Source organism: Cinclus cinclus, chromosome 15 (assembly GCF_963662255.1).
Source record: "Cinclus cinclus chromosome 15, bCinCin1.1, whole genome shotgun sequence".
Taxonomy (NCBI): Eukaryota; Metazoa; Chordata; class Aves; order Passeriformes; family Cinclidae; genus Cinclus; species Cinclus cinclus.
The window spans coordinates 343,500-363,311 of NC_085060.1; the positions used below are offsets into that span (position 1 = coordinate 343,500).

At 55.5% G+C, this 19,812-nt stretch overlaps 2 protein-coding genes across 5 annotated transcripts; one reads left to right on the forward strand and one right to left on the reverse strand.

The window, feature by feature from the left end:
• Positions 1–486: 486 nt before the first annotated feature.
• CLIC2 (chloride intracellular channel 2) lies at positions 487–9,528 on the forward strand. Its single transcript, XM_062503068.1, has 6 exons — positions 487–1,102; positions 5,552–5,661; positions 6,073–6,198; positions 7,175–7,281; positions 7,669–7,850; positions 7,994–9,528. Exons 1-6 carry the CDS (start codon positions 1,037–1,039, stop codon positions 8,153–8,155), a joined length of 753 nt encoding a protein of 250 aa, XP_062359052.1. The 5' UTR covers positions 487–1,036; the 3' UTR covers positions 8,156–9,528.
• On the reverse strand, positions 1,927–19,724 carry LOC134050170 (interleukin-22 receptor subunit alpha-2-like). Of its 4 annotated transcripts, none has more exons than XM_062503058.1 (8): positions 17,301–19,724; positions 16,801–16,921; positions 15,879–16,051; positions 14,740–14,918; positions 14,153–14,306; positions 13,737–13,864; positions 13,200–13,412; positions 1,927–2,173 (listed from the first exon to the last, which is right to left on the reverse strand). In XM_062503058.1, exons 1-8 carry the CDS (start codon positions 17,368–17,370, stop codon positions 2,036–2,038), a joined length of 1,176 nt encoding a protein of 391 aa, XP_062359042.1. In that variant the 5' UTR covers positions 17,371–19,724; the 3' UTR covers positions 1,927–2,035. The 4 variants fall into 4 exon arrangements, with proteins under 4 accessions (XP_062359042.1, XP_062359041.1, XP_062359040.1 ...); XM_062503057.1 differs by lacking the exon at positions 1,927–2,173 and having other exon boundaries at positions 12,198–13,412; positions 17,301–17,467; positions 18,992–19,724; XM_062503056.1 differs by lacking the exon at positions 1,927–2,173 and having other exon boundaries at positions 12,198–13,412; positions 17,301–17,467; positions 18,971–19,724.
• Between the last annotated feature and the right edge of the window lie 88 nt (positions 19,725–19,812).

Below are 19,812 nucleotides of genomic sequence, written 5' to 3' on the forward strand. Positions count from 1 at the left end.
GCCTGTGTGTGCTGGGAAGCTGTCTCTGTTGTCTCTGCTGCCAGAGTGATCTGACAGCAAACAGTTCCCTCCCATCCTGGGGAGGAAAGCAAGCTGTTCATCCTTCCTGCAAAACAGCCCAGTTCCAGGAATGGGGCTCTGCTGAAGGTCAGCCCTGAAGACATCCCATCCCGTCCTATCCTGTCCCGTCCCGTCCCGTCCCACCATCCTGCCAAGCACCATGCAGCTGGATGGCTGCCAGGGGCACTCTGGGGATCCCTACTGCTCCCCAGCATGCTTCAGCATCTTTTATCTCCTGCCTAAGCTGTTTTGCAATCCTTCCTACCCAAGGGCTGTGCCCCAGCTTAAAAAAATCAGTGGCAGGTGCCCAGGCTGCTCCCCTCAGCTTCCCTGAGCACTTGCCCTGCGCAGCTCAGCTCTTTGCAGCGAGGGGTGCTCGGATGTGCCCACACAGGGATCCCCGAGGGTGGTGGGCTGGGAGAGGAGCTGTGCCCTCCCTCCAGCTTCCTGTCATAATGCAGCTGCAGGAGGCAGCAAAAAGGTCAGCCAGGGTCACCCTAAATTGATAAAGAAGCCCTGGGGCACCAAACACCAGCATGAGGGTGGGAGAGTGGCAAAGGGCCAAGACTGGAGCAGCAGGAGGAGCAACAGGCAAGAGGCTTCCTCTATAAACCCCTGCTCCCAGCTGGGAAGAGATAGCAGCAGTGCTCTGGGCACCAGAGGTGCTGGGGATGCCAGCCCACAGCTCAAAGGCACTGGAGGAGCACCTGGGTGGGTTTGATAGACTCTGGATGTGACCAGATAGACCCATGCTGAGTCACGTCTGAGAGGCCCTGCCGCTTCCTCTCCTCGCTGGCAGGTCCTGGCGCACACCCCATTGCTCCTCCCTTCTTCAAAAGGAAGGAAAGTGTGAGCTCCAGCCCTCTGTGGAGTAAGAGCAGCCAAGAGGCCCAAGCCACTAGCCCTCTGAAAGCCTTTCCCCATCAGAGCTCTGCAGCGGACAGACACACTCACCACTACAGTGCTCCCTCCCCACATGGCTGGGATGGAGAGTCGGCAGCACAGCACCACCAAGGAGCCTGAGATCGAGCTGTTTGTGAAGGTGGGTCTTGGGGTGGGGGCAGTGACTCTTGGGCTCACCCTCACCAAGATCCAGCTGGGTCCAGCTGGGTGCAGTGGGACACCCACTTCATGGGTGTCTTCATGTTCTGTGAGGCTGGAGAGGGGTACAAATTTCAGTGCCACTCACCACAAAGGCTGGCTGAATGGTTGCCCAGATGTGGGGACTGCACGGAGGTGTGGGGACTGTGGGGTGTCACACCCAGCAGTCTGAAAGATGCCCTGGTCTTGTGATGGTTGTGCACCCTGGAGAACTGGCACTGCTGGCAGCAGCATGATGAAGGAGGAGCACACATGCCTCTCAAAACCGAGATAAGAGAAGCCCAGCCTGGGAACAGCAAGCAGGAGGGCTGGGAGCAGCCACTTCAGCTTCTCCTGAGAGCAGGGTTGTGAAATGAGCACGGGTGGCTTGGGGAACTGCTGCAGGAGTCCATGTGTGGGCAAGATGGAGCAGCATCACAGAGGGGCATTCACTGGAAATGGTTTCTGTTTTTTTCCCTGTTAAGCAATTTTTCCTTTCCTTGGAATATTTGAACACTCAAGTTCAAAATATCTGCAGCAGCCGTGGGCAGTGCAAATAGAGAGGAGCCAAAGCTGGTGGCTGGTAAATGTGTCTGCCCACAGCAATGCCAGGGAGCCTCAGGACATGTTGTCCAGTGACAGTGACTAGAGGGCAGTGCCTCTCTGTGCCACCTCATTGAGCTTTAAAGGGTAGTTTCTCTGTAGCCACTCAGGTCTGTGGGATTGATTGCTCTCCTCCTGGGGGAATTCAGTGTCCAAAAGGACTGGTCAAAGGCACTGGTTTCCCTGGCACAGGCACTCAGCAGTTCTAGGCACTGAATGGTGTCTTCCTTGGGTAGTAGTTAGACATACTTGCTAGAAAGGACTATTTGAGCCTTCCCAGGAGAAATCTCTCTCATCCCCTTGCCAAAATTGCAGCCACAGCACTTCTTGCTGGACACTGAGCTTGACTGAGCTGAATCTGGACAAGTGTATTCTTGGCAAAAGTAGCCTGAGTCTTGAATTCTCTGCTTAACACTTCTCCCTGGGATGGCTGGAAAAGCAAACAATACATGAGGTGACTGCAATGGCAGCAGCACATTCTAGGGGGTTTTCAGAGGGAAGTGAAACAGAAAACCAGCAGCATTGTCAGGACTTCCCCTGTGCTGTAATTTAGCATTAAAAAAAAAAAAAAAGTCCTGGCTTGTCTATTCTCAGAAAACTTGATGTTGTGCCTCCCCTTCCCAGCACTCAGGACCCAGCTTTACCAAAGACACAGTGGCTCTAGCTGCTGACAGGTACCTTCCTGTGCCATCAGCACCTCCCTGAGCTGGGGATGCTCCAGACAGGGCTGTTGCTGTGACCAGTGACAGCTGTAAATCATGGGGGAAGCTGATGGTCCCACAAGTGCCTACTGGCATGGCATGGCATGGCATGGCACGGCATAGCACCCTGCCTTTCACTCTGGCAGATGCTGGAGTTACCATGGTAAGGATGGACAGGGTGCAGAGCAGCTCCTGCTTTACCCTGAGGGTGGGGTGGGTGGCTCCCAAGGGTCTGGCAGGTTCTCACCCTGCCACATCCTTGGCAAGGGCATCGTCTTTCGGGCTGGGAGGCTCTCCCTGCCTGGGAGGAGGCTCTGCTCTGCAGCTCCACCAGGCATTTAGCTGCTTCCTGGCTGTCAGGTGGCTGTAGGAGCTGCGGCAGGTCCCATGGGGGCTGAATATTTAGCAGCGCCCCAAGCAAGCAAAGCTGTTCCTCCTCCTACTGCATTTAAGGTTGTTTCACCGCGGGGAAACCACAGGAACTGCCAAGTCGCTTTGGGGTTTCAATACCTTGTGCAGCCTGGTGATGCCTCAGAAAGCTGGGGCTAAAAGGCTGCAACCCGCCTAGAGATTCTGTGCTAGTTCACACTGTGTCTATCTGTCATCTGAGGGCAAAAGTGATGAATGTCAGTGTGTGCCCCCAGCCCAGCTCCTGCGGCAGCAGGAGGAGCAGCAGAGGTACTTTGAGGAAGGAAGTGAAGGGCAATGACTCCCCCCTCTCCCTGCTGCTCTGCCTTTGCCAGGGAGGGAGGGCATATGGCTGTGAGTTTCCCCTGAGGGTTCCTGGTTCCCTGAGGCTCCCCGCATGGCCAGTGGTTGCCAACAAGTCCCTTTCAAAGCCAAATGCTCCCCAGCAGTGCCTGGGCACTGGTGCAGCTCCCCTCCCAATTTCTCCAGATAAAGGTTTTGGCTCTCAGCACCCTGGTATGAGCCTGAGTCTTTCTCCCTGCAGAGGCCATCCTGATTTTCTTTTCAGTCTAGTCCAAAATTCCCCACCTCTCTATTTTTAAAAGATAATTGGGAAGACCAGCTTGAACAGCTCAAGGACTGAAGCTACCAGACAAGCATGGAAAAACCTGAAGCAGGCAATCAGAGTCTGCGCCCAGAGCAGCCCGAGCGAGGGGCACCCCTCCCCTCAGTGACCCCCACCCCAACACCAGAATGCTGCCATGGCTCAGCACGACAGTTCCAGGGTGGACAACAGCACAAACTAAGCCCTGTCATTCCCAGCCTTGTGATAGGGAAGTCAAAGAGTATGCAGCTGGCAGGGAGAGCAGGGAGGAAAGCATTGATCCTCACAAGAGGCAGCCACAAAAGCCACAAAAGCTCAGCCACTTGCTGAGCTTTTGATTCTGGAGATGCTCCAAAGAATGGCAGTAGTTTGAGGTCGCGGGTGGCAGGGGTGCTGGAGAGGGGGGAGCACAGATGCCCTGAACTCTTGCCCATGGGCAGCCCTCGAGGCTGCTCTCTGACTCTCCCCTCTATCTCCTTCAAAAAAAATCTGAGACCCAGTTTCACCCCTTTCCAAAGAAGCTATTAATGACACAGGATGTTCCTGAGCTGTAGCCCCTCTGGGAGTATTTGCTATTAATAGACACTGACCAGCCTCATGTGTAGATTCAGCTTCACTGTTGGGCACATCCTAGGGAATCAACGTTTCTCAGTTCCCATTTCCTTCCTCAGATTTCATTACATAATTTTATGACAGCTGAGCATAAAAAATACTTGTTAGAAGTAATTTGCTTTCCTCTGGAAGGACTAAAAGGTCTTGGCATGATGGAAAAACAGACCCCCCTGCTCCAGCTTACTACCTGGAGTATTGGGGGGTTGTTTTGATTCTTTTACAGTCCCCCTTAAGGTGAGTTTGATGTCAGTGTTCTCTTCCTGGAGAAGCTGAGCACTCCAGACTCCACAGGTTCTTGGGTGTCTGTGGTGACTTGTAGCACATATCTCCAGCCCAGGAGAACCAGGCACAGGTCTCTGCCTCCTTAGCCATCCTGTCTTTGGGTCCCAGAAGAGGTGTGAGCTCTGGAGCCATGTCCAGCTGCCCACCCTGGAGGATTTTGCTGCTACTTGACTGCCAGATCTTCTTAAATCTCATCATCCTCCTGCTTAGCCTCAGGACTTCAGCTCACTATCAGATATCAAGGCTTAGTGCAAAGCTGTCCCACCAAGGCTCATGTCTCACCACACACTACTCCATGAAGCAGCATCCCTCTGTCACAGGGCTGGCATGAGCTGTGCTGCTCCTCTCTGCCAGGGCAGGGTGTCCACACGAGCTGGAGCAGCATGATTCATGTGCAGTTTAGGAACCTGGTAATTCTCTTTAAGAAGTTGAGTTTCCTGTGAGCCATTTTACCTCTTACCACAACACAACTTCCTTCTCACTGCAGCATCTCAGCCAGTTTTTGTGAACAGGGGAACCTGCCATATCCTTTTGCCAAACTCCTCATAAGGTGTCTTAGTTGTTTTAACAAAGGATATTTCCAGCTGCTACATAAAAGGAAATGTGCTTCACTCTGCCTGTGGCTGTGCTCATGCAGAGGGGCTGAAAGGGGTTCCTTTAGCAGTTGACAGTCATTTCTGTTTCATCCCATTGCTCTGTGGGATGCCAGCACAAATCCTCTTCTCTCCTGCACCAGCCTGGGGCAGGCTCTTGGCGTGGGGACATCATGCCTGGGTTTGTTAAACATACACGAGACTGGAGGCAGACATGAACAGCACATGAAAACAAACTGCTCTTTTCCTGGCAAACATGAGCTCATTTCCCTTCTCCCACCCTCTCCAGCCGGGCCTCCTGGCCAAGCGGATCCTCCCTTCCTCCCCATCCATTAGCAATCACCCTCCACCTTCTCCCCCTGCCTCCTTCTCCACTTCCTCCTGGTTTTATCTCACATTTCTGGGAAGGATTCGACCTCTGGCATCCTGAGTATGCTCTTATGTTCTTTCCAGTGGCCCTCAGGGCCATGGCTGAGGGTGGGTCCTACAGCTGAGTTCCCCCAGAGTGGGGAGGGGCTCCCTGCAGCATGCTGTGCCCAGTGGCTTTTCAGATCCGGGCATCTTGTCTGTGGAAGGGTTAAATCCTCATTTTTCTGCTTTCCCGACAGGCTGGTCTGGATGGAGAAAACATCGGAAACTGCCCATTCTGCCAGCGCCTCTTCATGGTGCTCTGGCTCAAAGGGGTCAAGTTCAATGTCACCACGGTGGACATGACCAGGTGAGGAGGCACTGAAGCCCCGGGCCAGCAGAGGGGTGAGACATGCCCTGCTCATCTCCCTCATCAGCCTGCTCTGCAGCCAGTGTGTCACTGCTCAGGGACAATTGCTGCCCATGTACTGCCCACCTCACCTCCAGTGCAAGTGTGGGCCAGCACGGACTTGGGCCACCTGCCAATATACATGGCTCAGGGGCTCCCTGTCCTGCTGGATGTGAGGATGACTTGAAGGCACCACGGGGCAGATCCAGAGGCTGGGGAGCATTTGTCAGCTCCCCAAAGCCAGCAGAGCTGGGCATGTTCCTGGTCCCTTGCCCCCGCCTAGCCCCCCCCTCTGCCATGGCCACTTTTCTTGGGGGTTGTTGGAGGCAGATGTGTTACAGGCTCTGAGCCAGCTTGTTTTCTCTGCTCCAGGAAACCTGAAGAATTGAAAGATTTAGCACCAGGCACCAACCCACCCTTCTTGCTGTTCAACAAGGAGCTGAAAACAGACTTCATCAAGATTGAGGAGTTCCTGGAGCAGACCCTGGGTCCACCCACGTAACTGCAAACTCACTCCTTCCCCATTTCAGGACCTGTCACAGTGTTGTCCAGGGCTTGGCAAATTGGGAAACCGAGGCAGGGTGCCAGGAGGTGCCCCAGGGCAGTCCAGGAAGGCGGGTGCCCCTCCCAGCCCCTGAGCCTGCTCTGCAGGTCAGGCTGGGTCCACCAGGGAGGGCATGGGAATGACAGGAATGGAAAACAATGGGTGGAAATGCACCAGTTATTGCCCCCCACTCTGAGGCCGAACATGGGGAGGCCGCTGCAGGGACCTTGGCACTGGTGGGTTTACCACTGGCACTGGTGGGTTTGCCACTGGCTGCGGCAGCTGGTGTTGAGGTAGAGGGGAATGCGAGACCCCTTTTCTTGTTTATACTCAGTGCACTCAGCTGAGTGAAAGCAGATGCCCTTGCTTGACAGCAGCAATGCAAACGACCTCTAGGGCGGTTGTGGGGGTGGTCTTCACTGGGGAGCCCCCCCAACCAGCCTCCTCCATGCCCTGGGTGCCTCCCCACTGCTGCACAAGAGGAAGCTTGAATGCATTTGTCACCTGCCTCCTTTAATGTCTGCCCTTGCAGCACACCCTGGGACATGTCAGCAAACAGAATACAGTTCCTGAGGAAGTCATGGGAGCTTCTGGCTTCCTGAGAACCCTTCTGTGCCAATATGCATCCTCTGGGCTGGGCCAGAACTCCCTGCAGGCAGAGCACTGCTCTGGGGCTCCACTCTGGGACTCCCCAGTGTCCCCAAACTGTGGAATATCTGCCCTGAGATTATCTCCTGGCAAACACCCAGGACAGAAGACACAGCTCACAGGGTGGCAGCTGCAGTGATTCACATCATCATGATTCTCTCACAGCCAGCTGAACATCCCCTGCATCCTCCAGTAACAACCCTGGGCTCTATGGCCCAGGAGCTGACACTGCTGCACCCCTGTTCCATCCCTGTCTGCACTGACATAAGTGTCTTTTTCAAGGTATCCACACCTGAGCCCCAAGTACAAGGAGTCCTTTGATGTGGGGAGTGACATCTTTGCCAAGTTCTCAGCATACATCAAGAACCCACGCAAAGAAGCAAATATCAGTAAGGATTGTGGGTTGCTGGGCTCTAGTCAACCAATCTGCAGCAGGAGAAATGCTTTTGTCTGATGGCAAATCCTGCCATCAGGTTAAGGTTCCTGCTTCCTGCCTCACCAAAGCTTCCTTGGGAAGTGGAGGTAGGCAGAGGGGAAGGATAAAGGCAGTTCTTTGTTCCTTCCACAGGGACAACAGTAGAGTATGGGGTGATGCTGCTGTGGTTCCCTGGGAACAGACACTGGCCAGGGTCAATGTTGTGTCCTGATGGTGTAGCCCTGAGGGCTTTTTCCCTCTGCGCAAAACCTGTGGGAGGCTCAGCCAGCCCAGCACAACCTAAAGCTTGCCTGGGAGCCCAGGGCACACACTCACTACTCTCGGTTTCCTGCTCTCCCAGATTTTGAGAAGGCCCTGCTGCGAGAGTTCCATCGCCTGGATGTCTACCTGAACACTCCTCTCCCAGAGGAGATTGACCAGGACAGTGTGGAGGATGTCACCATTTCCAAGAGGAAATTCCTGGATGGAGACCATCTGACTCTGGCTGACTGCAACCTGCTGCCCAAATTACATATCATCAAGGTAATAGCACTGGTCTCCAGGGCCAGGGTAGGGGGGCACCAACTCCAAGAAGAGTGGACAGGGAGTCCCCCTGCCAAAGCCACAAAGTGAATCTCCCTCAGGTGTTGGGAGTTTCAGCCTCCTCCTCCTTCACTCTCCTCTAGATTGCAGCCAAAAAGTACCGTGACTTCGAGATCCCAGAGCACATGACGGGTGTCTGGCGCTACCTCAACAACGCCTATGCCTGTGATGAGTTCAATCACACCTGTCCTGCAGATGAGGAGATCGAGCACACATATGCCAGTGTTGCCAGGAAGATGACCTAACCATAGGGTGGGCTGGGCTGGCAGCATTGCCCTGGCTGAGCCCTCCAACTCTGAAGCCCTGACACAACCAAAACCAGCTGATGGAGAGACTGGAGAGGGTTTACAGCATTGCTAGCTCCTGCCTTTCAGAAACAGCACCTTGCTTCACAGCCCCTGCCACTGCCTCCTCCTTCTGTGCTGCTGGCTGCAACCCCTGGGCACCAGCAGTGCTGACCACATATACACACTGCTCCCATCTGGATGTAGATGCATCCCTACTCCCTGAAAACATTTCTCACAGCCTGTGATGATGTGTCATGGAAAAAGCTGAGCACTTGCCTCCTGCAGTGCTACTTTCGTGGAACAGATGAGACACCCAGCTAGGCCAGCCCAGCCTCCCCATCCCCATCTGTCAACCCTGTGTGGTCCTAGCCATCCTGCGCTTGCTGTGGGATCCCAGGGCTGGAGCTGTTTGCTTCCTCCTGTTACCAACCTGCTCAGCACCTGGAGCTGGCATTTAGGCAGCCCTCTCTTCCAAGACAGCAGCTCCCTCTGAAGATATGGAAAGGCTCTGCTCTGGCAGCTCATCGCAGTGGAAATTGTGCTTACTGTTGAAAGCTGTGACATGGGTCTGACTCCCCATGGATGTGGGGCAGGTGGGTGCTGGGGGTGATGCCTGGTGCAACAGTGCCAGGACCAGGTACAGGAACGGACCTGCAGAGGGTCTGAGGGTGAGGGGCTAAGGATCAGAGCATCCCTCCCACCATTACCAGTGCCCAGGGCCACGTGCTGCTGGCTGCAAGGTTCTGCTTGGCTTCTCCCATCTCAGAAGCCCCTGTGCCTTGCAGAACCCTGCGGAGGGTGCAGCCATGCTCTAGCTCCATACTCTCCTAGTTCCTACCAACACTTCTGGAACCTGAGGCTGGGAGCAGCCACAGGTTAGGGCACACATTTAATTTCCACACTGGAAATCCCAGGAGAACAGAGAGCAGCTGTTTGGCAAAGCGCTGTCTGTGGGAAGGTGTTGGCAGTGCCCCTTGGCTCAGCATGCCTTCATGTCCTGTGTCAAAGCTGCTCTGCACAGCCATGATGTCCTCTGCTCCCCCTCTGACACCTCCAGCTCCCCCAGGACTCCCACCAGAGCTTGAGCCCTCCCTAAGCAGCCCCAGGGCAAATGGATACTGTACAGTGGGCACGGTGGGTTCTGGGGGAACTGAAGTGAGCAGAGCCCCCTCAGCCCTCACTGCCACTTTCCTCTTTGCACTAAAGGAGTGTCCTTGCAAGCCTGCCTCAGATAGTGCTCGGTTTGGGGACTGGGTGGGTTTGTTACTAATGGGTTTTGGTTTGTTGTTTTTTATAAACTAAGAACAGCAATAAATTGTGTTTTAATATGCTTTTCTGGTGTGCTGTCAGCCAGGTGCCAAGGCTGCTGGCATGGAGGGTGCTGTGGGGTGGAGGGGGCTTTCCTGCAGTGGAAACTCCTCTGAGATTTGGGAGAAGTGAAGCTTCCATTCCTGTAGGCTACAGGACCAGAAATCCCCTGAGGAGCATCTGTAGGATGAGAAGCACAAGAACTGTATGCCACAGAGCCTGGGAAGAGCAGTGGGGAGTGGTAAGGACAACCCAGGGGAGGTTGTCCTGTGGAGTAAGGGGAGCTGGTGACCAAGCTGGGTGGTATGTGACTCTGTCAGGGTGCCCATGGCACCTTCTGAGCGCAGACACTTGCCACGAATCCCCAGGTGAGGGCACTCCCACACCAGCACATGAAGTAGGACCAGTTCTGCTCCACAGTCCCCTGGGATGACCTGAACGTCCCAGTCGCCCTGCTTGGGTCCCGATCCACTGAATTGCAGGAAAGCTCCTGCCTGGAGAGAAACCACACAGGCCTGAGCCAACAAATTCCCTTCTCTGCAGCCTGTCAGCTCTGCAGGCCTCTTCCTGCACATCCTCCAAACATACCACACTCGGGCTCCAGCTTATGGGGCTCTCACAGTCCCCACCCACATCCTGGTGGGCTTCCCAACCAAGCCAAGCAGCTAAGACCACTGGGAGGGAGGTGCAGCAGGAGTCAGTGGCCTGGATGTTGCAGCAAAGACCCACAAAGTCTTTTTGGGCTGAAGGATGGGGTCCAGCAGGACAAGACATCTCTGATGCTGCTGCTCTGTGCTGCTTCAGGGACCTACCTGGAGCTACAGACTGATCACAAAGGCAGCTTACACAGTGAGGCTGAGGGACAGAGCCTCAGTGAGGTCCCAGTTTTTTGCCATATACACAGATGTGCTGGACAGCACTTGACATGGCTGTGAGGATTTGGGGTGGCTCTGGGCTGTCCCAGAAAGGTGGCAAGGCAGCTGCAGTGACAGGCAGGAGAGAGAGCAGACAGAGCAGGGTGGGCACAGGGTCAGAGCAGACCCTGCTGTTTGCAGCTCTGCCTCCCATGGCTTTCGAAGGCAAATGGGGATGGTCCTGGGTACTGGCAGCCTGCAAAATATAAGAGCTTGATTTCCCCTCATCATTTCAGGGGCCACCACATCTCTCATGGTTGTCAGGCACAGTGGTTCTCACCCAGTGACTGTGAAAGCCCCATTAGCCCCCAAAGAGCAATTTTCCACTGTGCACCACTTTCACAGGCTGGCAGCTCCGCTCTCTGAAAATTAGTAATAAGAAATACGCTCTTGCATAGTCCTAAGCCCACTGTTTCTAATAAAGAGCTGTTTTCAGCAGCATTCCCTCTTGTTTCTTTGATCTGGCACCAGAGGAATCTGAAAACACCACAGAGAGAAGGCAGGAACAGCCTCTGATAGATGGTGGTGAGTCAGAGTTTCCACCAGCCCCCGCACCAGTACCTGCAGGCACAGCGCTGTGCTGTGGGCCCAAGCCAGCACCAGAGATGGCATCTGACCTCCAAGATGGTGGTGCTGTGGGGTGGGCTGGGTGCCTAGGGCCCAGTTGCTGGCTCAGCCCTTTCCAGGCTGTGGAGGGAGCAGGGAATGCTGAGGGAGAACCCTGCTGTATGCATATGGCTGAGGCTGCAGTGTGATGGAGGGACTGGTCTGTTGTCCTGTGCAGAACTGCCTGGGGCTGGGGGCTTGCGCCTGACCCAGGTCCATCCTCCAGCACAGTCCAGTCCTGTTCAGCACATATGAACCTGCCAAAGTGGGTCTAATTCAGACACTCCACCCAGGCCCCGTGGTGCACACAGTGGTGGTAGGTCTCTCTGGGGCCATGGTGGGACCTCACCCTGCAGCGAATGTTGCACTTTCTCTCTGTGGCTCTGCAGAAACCTACATGCAGCTCACACCTCCAAGGCAAAGCAGAAACCCCCTCTTGCATCCACTTGGAAATTTCAGCTGCTGAGTGGCACCTTGAGATGTCACAGGTCTGGTGTCTTTTTCCACTCCCCATGAACAACTCTTTCATGTGAGTGAGAACGTTCCATCTGTTCAACCACCCCTGGGCTGGGGCAAGCCCCTGCTGCTAGCGAGTGTCTGCCTGAGTCACCCATGGGGACCCCAGCACCCTTGTCCTGCCACAGACTCAGCCTGCAGGATGAGGCAGGGATGGAACAGAGCTGGGGTGTCAGGGCTGACTCACAGGGTTGGAACATGGCCCTGCACAGCCCCAAAGGTGCCCCAAGACTGGTAGCACTGTACCTCCACCAGCTGCCTAGACACTAGACATCAGTTCCTCACCTGATCCTAGATCCAGAGGAATTTTTGTGAGTCCAAGAGCCTGGTTTTGTCACCACATTTTGACTCCACTGATCCCAGTCTGAGACACAGCACAAGGAGGTTTCCCCTCACCTCTGTGGCTTCAGGCACTGCCTCAAAACACATCTCGATGGACAACCACAGGGCAGGGTTTCTCAGGCATAAATCATCCCAGTGCTGGCAGCAGGAATAACAAGTGTATCCCACGGTGCTAAAAACTAGTCTTTTCACACAGGAGAGCAAAATAGAGATTAGGGGCACAATTTTATGCCAGGAAAACCCCAAGTTTATCCAGCACCTTTCCAGAAAGATTGCTGCACAGGGAAGGGCTGTGCTGGGGACTAGAGCACAGAAACAATGAATAGAGAAGCCACTTTTTTTATAATAGTGATATTTAAAACCAACTCCAGCACATGATCAGCATTTCCTCAGAAGTAAAAACCCTAACATTTTTTTCATTAAAGAGCTTTATAAATAAGTATGTATATAGTATAGATAGTGTACCACACATGCACACAGACCGATAAATAGGTAAGAGTTTTGGGGGTTCAGCTTTGGTCCATGCTCCTTATGCTGTGTCTCAAGAGCACCAAACCACCAGAGGAAAGCTCTGCGTCCTGCCTATCCCTGGCTGTGCCTGGAATTTGCCTCTGCCCGCCCGTGGGAGCCTGCCTTGGTCCCATCCCCAGCCTGGCACCCCCAGGCTGGGACAGGGAACACTCATGGCCAGGGAGCTCTGGAAAGTGTCCTGGGCTGTGCTGGGAGCTGGGGGCTGCCAAGGTGCCCCACTCGCCATGGCTCGCTGCCACAGGGGCCCGTGGCTCATAGCCGGAGAAGGCAAGTGGCCGCAGGGTGCTGTGGGGTGAGAGGGGCAGCGGGCAGGGCACACACGGCTCTGCCTGCCTTGAGCAGCCTCGCTGAACGCTGCTGTCCCCTGGCTCAGTCCCCCCGCCAAGCAGGGCTTGGGGAGCACAGGGGAGCTGTCCTCCTTCCTCCTCCGCACTGGTCAGGAGCTTCACAGAGCTGAGCTGGATCCAGTGCCCAGCCATGCCCAGACTCCCCTGCAGGTACTCCTGGCTGCAGCTTCTGCTTGGCACGGGCAGAGGAAGGTGGCTGCCTGCTCCCAGGACTGGGCACTGGCATTTAGAATAAAGCTGGAGGTGCAGGGGGAGCCATATCTCAGGTATCTGGCTGTCCCTGTCACTGATGTAGCTGTTTCCAGTCAGTTCCACTAGAACCAGCTGCTCTGGCAAATCATTCCCATCACCTGTCTTCCTATCCTTCTCCAGCTGTGAGGGGACCTGGGAATCCAAGGTGTGCCTCAGCAGGCTGTGGGCGCAGGATGGGTCCCTTACCTCGAGGCAGTCTGGACCAAACCCATTGGCACAGTAGCCACCCACATCCCGGGCAAGGCCTTGGAGGAGCTGTGGTACCATGGCTGATGCCTGCCCAGCTGTGGATGGCCCATGGGAGGGGAGCACAGTCTGCAGGAGCAGGGCCAGTGAGTCCTCCTCAAGCTGGAGGGGAGGCACCTGCATGGCCATGCTCAGCTCGCTGTTCTGGAGAGCCTGCAAGGACACAAGCAGTGACATGGTCAGCCTCAGCCAGCCAAAGCCCTGCCAGCCTGGGGTGACAAACTGTGCTGAACACCAAGGGCTGCACTGCCTGAGACCCCACCCTCTGCTGTGACCTATGGCTGGCTGATGCCCTCCACCGGTACCTTCCTCTTGGGGGACAGTGGTTCAGACAGCAGGGGAGGCACCTGGTACCAAAATGGACTTGATGATGTGAGAGTCGGAGGAAAGGAGGTGCTGAGCCCCTGCAAATGCAGGGAACCCTGACTCAGCTATGACTACACACAAAGTACAAGCTGGAGGAGGATCGTCACCCACCAGTGCTTTTGGGAGGCGTGTCTCCGGAGGACTGGGAAAGATGTGCAGCTGCATGAAGCACAGCCCGGCCTCACTCAGTAGCAGCAGCAGGAAGAAGGCACTCAGCATGGCAACGACCCATGGAAAGCCTGCCAGGAGAGCACAGCAGGCTGAGGGGTCACTCAAGCACATCCTTTCACACCCCCCCCCCCCCCAATCAGTGTTTCCCATCCATGTCAGGCTGGGATGTTCCAGGAGGCAAGCCCAAGGCAGATGACAAGAAAGCACCGCTGTGAGAGGTCCCCACTGGGCAGCACTGGGCCAAAACCCTGACCACAGTGGCTGCGGGTGAGGGACCCACACCTCCACACGAGTTTGTGCTGTGAGAAGGACCTGAGATGCAGCCATGCCAGTTGAGCTGGTGAGAGTGCTCCCACCTGCAGGGCCTGCCGGGGTCACCAGGCACTGCTCAGCCTCCTGGCTCCGCTCCCTGGCAATGCCTGCAGCCACCGTCCGGACGCAGTACTGAGTGCTGGGCTTCAGGCGCCCCAAGGTGCAAGGCACTTCCTCGCTGCTCTGTTCACAGGGCACCTGAAAGCACATGGGACAGGTGGCCACAGCGGCTGGATGTGGGGTTTATGCATGGCTCCACTGCTCTGTGCAGCCTTAACACCCCACTTGCACCATGGTCCCTCCCCTCAGACACATCCAACACTCAGTTCCTTTGCCCCAGGAGGTGTTCCGGTCCCAGAGCATCTCCTGAAACACCTGCGGCATCACCTTTCATCTGAATGGAACCAGTCCAGTTCTTGTTACCCAGAGGAGGGAAGGGGTCTCCTGCCTCACTGAGGTGGGAGCCCCAGATTGGGGGTGCAGAGCATCTCACACCTGCATGCACAGCCAGGTGTGGGCAGGACTGCAGCACAGGCACCCCCCACCCCACTGCAACCTGAGACGGTGACTGCTGCAGCAGGAAAGCTTCTGCAAGCCCTGCACCTCTGGGTCCTGCCCAGCTACCACACACCTGCTGGACAAGCAACTCTCCCTCGTACAGGTGCAGCCAGTACCACAGCTTCAGCAGCACTCGGTGTACTGGCTTGTAGGAGCCAGTTCTTCTCTGGTAGGGAGTGAGTGGAGTGATGATGTTTACGCTGAGGATTTGGTCCCGGAGCAGCCAGGACAGCTTGGGGGGGCCAACAATTGCTGTAGGGAAGGGGAAAACGGTAGAAAATTAAGGCCTTCGAAGGAAGGCGGACATCTTGTTTCTCTAGAAATTATATTTTTCTGCCTGACATTCCCCTCCCAGAGCACAGAAGCTCCTTGGGTCTTGCCTGATAGTACTTTGTGCTCTGAAACCAGCTCTAGGAATGGCAGACACCATGTCTTCATGACAGCTAGCACTGCTTCTGCTTCCTCCTCACACTGACAGATCTGTGGCACCACCAGCTCCCGCTGCTGAGACCTTCACCCCTGAGCCATCCACCAGGGCCTGGAGACCCACTGCCAAGGCCAGCAATCACCTTCTAACTGAATGCACCCATTTCCATGCCAGCTGGATGCAGAGGGAATGAACAAGGGAACACAAAATGCCAGTGTAGAGCCCATTTAACTGCTCACACATTCACTTTGTTGTGACAACCCCTGTTATGGAGGTCAGAGGAGGCTCCTGAAAATTTTCTGGCTCCAAGAGACTGCCAGGTTTCTTGGACAGAACAGCCAGTCTGTGACTGAGAAGAGACATTCCCACACATTCAAACAGAATAATGGATCACCAGAGGGTCTGCCCCTGCCTGCACCAGCTTCATCTTGCTGGGGCAAAAACTCCCACACCATGACAGGGGAGGAAGGTGAGCCTTTCAAAAGCCAAGCCCAGAGGCCTATCCTCTTTCCTGCCCCATCTCATTGCACTCCCCAGAGACCCAAACTCTCATGATGCCTTGCTGGCCTGGGGCCTCCTATCCATCACCTCTCTGTGTGTTCTCTGTCCTTTTGCTCTTCACCTAGCTCTCCTCCAGCAGCTCTGCCTCATCCCTTTCACTGGTTAGGGCTCTTTTCCCTCCAGTATCCTAATAATCTTTCCCACTGTATCCCATCAGATCTCTCCAAGGACCTCCCCCCCGGCCCCCAGGAAGAGCCCAGCTGGAAGAGCTCCCCAGTCCTTACTGTCTCTGTACAGCTGCAGCTCGCTGGAACTGGCCCACTCGGACTGCTCACCTCCGGCCACCACTCTCACCCGTGCCCAGTAGATATCATGAATCCTGTCAAAATACAGCTCACACACCCAGGAGCTGCTGCTGTTCTCCCCGCAGGCACCAGCCTTGGTCCAGCTCGAGGCTCTGCCCAGGGAGAAAGCACAAGGATTGCTTCATTTCACATCTTTCCAGGCAAAGGGAGGGCTGCCCAGCCACTGCCATCCTGCCCAGATAGGAAAGCCCAGGTATCAGCCAACAGTGTCCCAGGATGCATGAGGAGGGGATCAGCAGCCCCCTCCTGGGGACAGATGGCACTAGCACTGCTCCCAGGCCTCTGATCTCCACAACGAGAAAACACAGAGCCATGGCAGGGAGAACCCAGCAAGGAGTTGAGGCTGTATGGTATGAGGGAACCTGAGTGAGTGGTGACAGCTTGAGCCTCAGAGAAAGGTGACTTTGGGTGGGGGGGGTCACATCAACACGAGAAGAAGATAGAGCCTTCCTCTCAGTGGTGCCTGGTGAAAGGACATGAGGCAGCGGGCACAGGTTGAAATACAGGAAATCCCTGTATTTCATTTAGCATAGTGGAAAAAATACCAAATGCAAAACCCTAGTACAAAATTAACCCCTTAGTTTGTTACTGGGAATGTGACCAGGAAAGGGACCAGGCTGTCCAGGAAGGTTGTCCTGTAGTTGTTCAAAACTACCAGGACACAGTCCTGAGCTGACCTTGCATGTGCAGGGGTAGAACAAGCCAATCCCTGCCAATTCCACTGCTCTGTTCTCTGTGACATTTACTGACAGACAACAGTCCTCTGGCTGCCAGGGGTCCTCAACAGCCTCTGCCAGGGTGTAAGAGGGCCATACCCCTTCAACCCCTCCTCCCCACCTACCTGTTCCTCCACTCCACCTCATAGGTGGCATAGCTGGGGGAGCTGGGGTTTGGCTCCCAGTGCAGCCGGACGTGGAAGTTCTGTGCCTCCAGCCTAACGTGCTGTGGCCTCAGTAGCATCCCTGGGGAGGGACCAGAGGGGTATGAGGCAGCATCCTGCAGGGTCCCCTTGTGGCCCCAGTGCACAGGCTCCCCAGTTTCAGCCTGGCATGGGCAAACACTGACTTCAAAGCAGGTGCTCAGCCCCTGTGTCCCCCTGGCCCGTGGGACAGTGAGAACACTCTCTCCATGCTTCTGCCAAAACAGAGACAGCTGACAAAACCCTGACACAGCTGCTGCTGCTGACCTTGGGGTTTTTTTTTCTCCTCCCACCTTGACGGCCTCTGGGGCCCCTCCTCTTCACAGGTACCTTCAGTAGGTCTGAGAGGTGTCCCTGTGTCTCCTCCTGCCCTGCAGCTGGGTCCCCCCCCGACTGTGGTGACGGCTTCAGCACTGGCTTACCCTGGAGCAGGGAGCAGCTGGTGAGGGACAGCAGCAGGAGCAGGGCAGGGCTCATCCTACCACAGCCCATCCATCTCCCACACTACACTGCCACGCCAGGGGCCATGGGATGGGATGGGTGTGCTGGAGCTGTTCCACTACCCACAGAAATGACGGGCTGCTGGGACCTGGGATTAAAAACAGGGGTTTTATTATTATTTTTTATTATTTATTTATTATTTTTATTATTTATTTATTATTCCCAGAAGCTTCAGTCAGTGACACTGCCCCATGGAGCCCTGAGGGTGCAGCAGGGCAGGTACCTTCAGGGCTGTGGTGGCAAGTGGACCCACGGAAACAGTGGGCAGCTGCCACACTGCTATGACACTGTGCACATGCTGCAGCAATTTTCTGTTGCACTCATCTCTGGCACCTTGTGATGAGAAGCCATGCTGCCTTCATCACCAGGATGTGGGTCTGAGAAAGTTCTTCACCTAATGTGCACAACACTGGGGAGGTGACTCAGCGCAGCTCTGGGCATGACTCACACTGACACAACCTCTGACACCACTGCCAGGACACCCGCAGCCAACCCACAGCCTCCCCAGGACGTGTGTGACAGCACCCACAAGGCAAAATGGGGCACAAGGAGGGTCCCTCTGGGCTGTAAGCAGAGACCTCAGGCTGTGAACCACAGCAGAGGCTGGTCCTGCTGGGCACCTGGCACCTGGCCAGTGCCTTCTGACCTTGGCCTTGCACCACTGTTCAGCCACCAGGAACCTTTCCCTGCTCTTGCTGGTCACAGAGGAAATGCAGGCAGACATTTGAGGCCACCAACACCAACCTTCTGACTGGGGAAACATTCCCCCGTGAACGTGGGGAGCCCAGCGCCACCTCCAGAGGCAGAGGGGTGGGAGCAGCTCTGGTCAGACAGGACACCCGTGGGGCTGGCTCACCACTGCCACTGCTTCTTGCTTTTCCCATTTCACACTGACTCTGCACTGCTGCAAGCACAACCACCTTGGGTACAAAACGTTTTCCTCATGTTTCCTCTGTCCCTTGCAGCATTAAGAGCTTGAAACAAGGAGGAACAGTCAACAAGTAGGGATGTGCAGCTGCAAACTGTGAGTGAGGGCTGAGGTGAGACCTCGAACACCAGACCCAAACCACAGGCAGGTCTAGGGATCCCCCCACCCCAAGACCAGCAAGAGCCCTCCTGGCTTTGCAACAGAGCCCATTGAAGGAGGCAGCATTTCTGCCTGGAGGGAGAAAGAGCCTCCAGGATTGTTTCTGGGGCTTGTGGAGGCACAGAGCTGGGGAACAGATGGAGATCCTAGGAACGGCTCCCTGTGCAGGCAGGGACATGTCTGCTCCCGCTGCAGAAGGGCAGCCCAAGGGGGTCAATGACTCCCTGAAGCAGTGAGGGTGATTGCAGGCCAGTTCTTGCCAGCCCCCCTCTGAACCCCAGCACATCCACAGATTTCCCCTTCTGCCGTGGCCAGTGGAAAAATCCTAGCAATTCTCTCCGTGTTGTGGCAATAAGTGAGATTGTGGGGATTAACCCCCTCTGCTCTGCACATCTCTTCTTTGTCTGCATCCCCATCACACCACCCTGAAGCACCAGCACCCCCCCCCCACCTTGATCCAGCATTTCCTCTCTGCCCCTCGGCTGTATCAGGAACCCATCTCACCACTACAGTTAAACGCAACACCTTCAGCTCAGCAGCTTCACGTCTGGCTCCAACTGCTCACAGGAAGCGTTGCCACGGTCTACTCATCTGCCAGGTTTCCTCCAGATGGGGGGCAGTCCGTGTTGTCTGTGCCACACGCTGGGAGACGTTATTTAACTTAGGTTGTTTGTACTTCCTTTGCTGAACCAGGGTGTTTTTTCCTTCCTTGCTTCCTTGTTAGCAACGTCCCAGCTGGGCATGGGCGCTCAGCAGTGCCCTCTGCACACCCGAGCTGAGGCACAGCCTGTCCCAGCACGCCAGCCCAACATCCTGCACCACCCCTGCACAGACCATCAGAGGCGTGGGGACAGAGAAGCCAGAGAGTGCTCAGGCCAGGGGTGACACATAGCAGGGTGGACACAGGCCAGGACATCCCAGCAAAACCAGTAGCAGGTTTTATCCTTGCCAAGACCAATGCTGCAGGCTGGGCAAAAAGGGCTGGGGCTCCTCATTTTGCCCTGGAGACCACAAGGGACCTGCATGTGGCTCTGCCTCACCTCAAGAGCTCCAGGCCTCTGGCAGCCTACTGGGACAAAAGACAGCTGGACTTGTGCTTCCCAAGAACTCTGCAACCATTACAAGACTAACAGCCACTGAGGGGAGCTTGTAGGGCTCATAAGCACCCTTCAGCTCTGCCCAGAGCCCAGCAGTCACTGTCAGACTGGGCATTTCAAGAGTGCCCCCACCCCAGGGGCCACTGTCAGCATCTCCACTGTTGTCCCTCACTCCAGTGGCCAGCAGTGCTGGGCAGCCCTGACACATCCCTGGTAGAGATGGGGCTGGGGCCTGGCAGGAGCTGCAAG

What these genes read in the sequence shown, in the direction of transcription:
- CLIC2 (XM_062503068.1), top strand. Translation starts at nt 1,037, where the DNA reads ATGGCTGGGATGGAGAGTCGGCAGCACAGCACCACCAAGGAGCCTGAG. An exon ending in AGATCGAGCTGTTTGTGAAG is followed by an intron (nt 1,103 to 5,551) that starts GTGGGTCTTGGG and finishes CTTTCCCGACAG; the next exon opens with GCTGGTCTGGATGGAGAAAA. An exon ending in CAGACCCTGGGTCCACCCAC is followed by an intron (nt 6,199 to 7,174) that starts GTAACTGCAAAC and finishes GTCTTTTTCAAG; the next exon opens with GTATCCACACCTGAGCCCCA.
- LOC134050170 (XM_062503057.1), bottom strand. Translation starts at nt 17,370, where the DNA reads ATGGGCTGTGGTAGGATGAGCCCTGCCCTGCTCCTGCTGCTGTCCCTC. An exon ending in CAGCTGCTCCCTGCTCCAGG is followed by an intron (nt 16,922 to 17,300) that starts GTAAGCCAGTGC and finishes GTCCCTCCCCAG; the next exon opens with GGATGCTACTGAGGCCACAG. An exon ending in CACGCCTCCCAAAAGCACTG is followed by an intron (nt 13,413 to 13,736) that starts GTGGGTGACGAT and finishes GTGTCCTTGCAG; the next exon opens with GCTCTCCAGAACAGCGAGCT.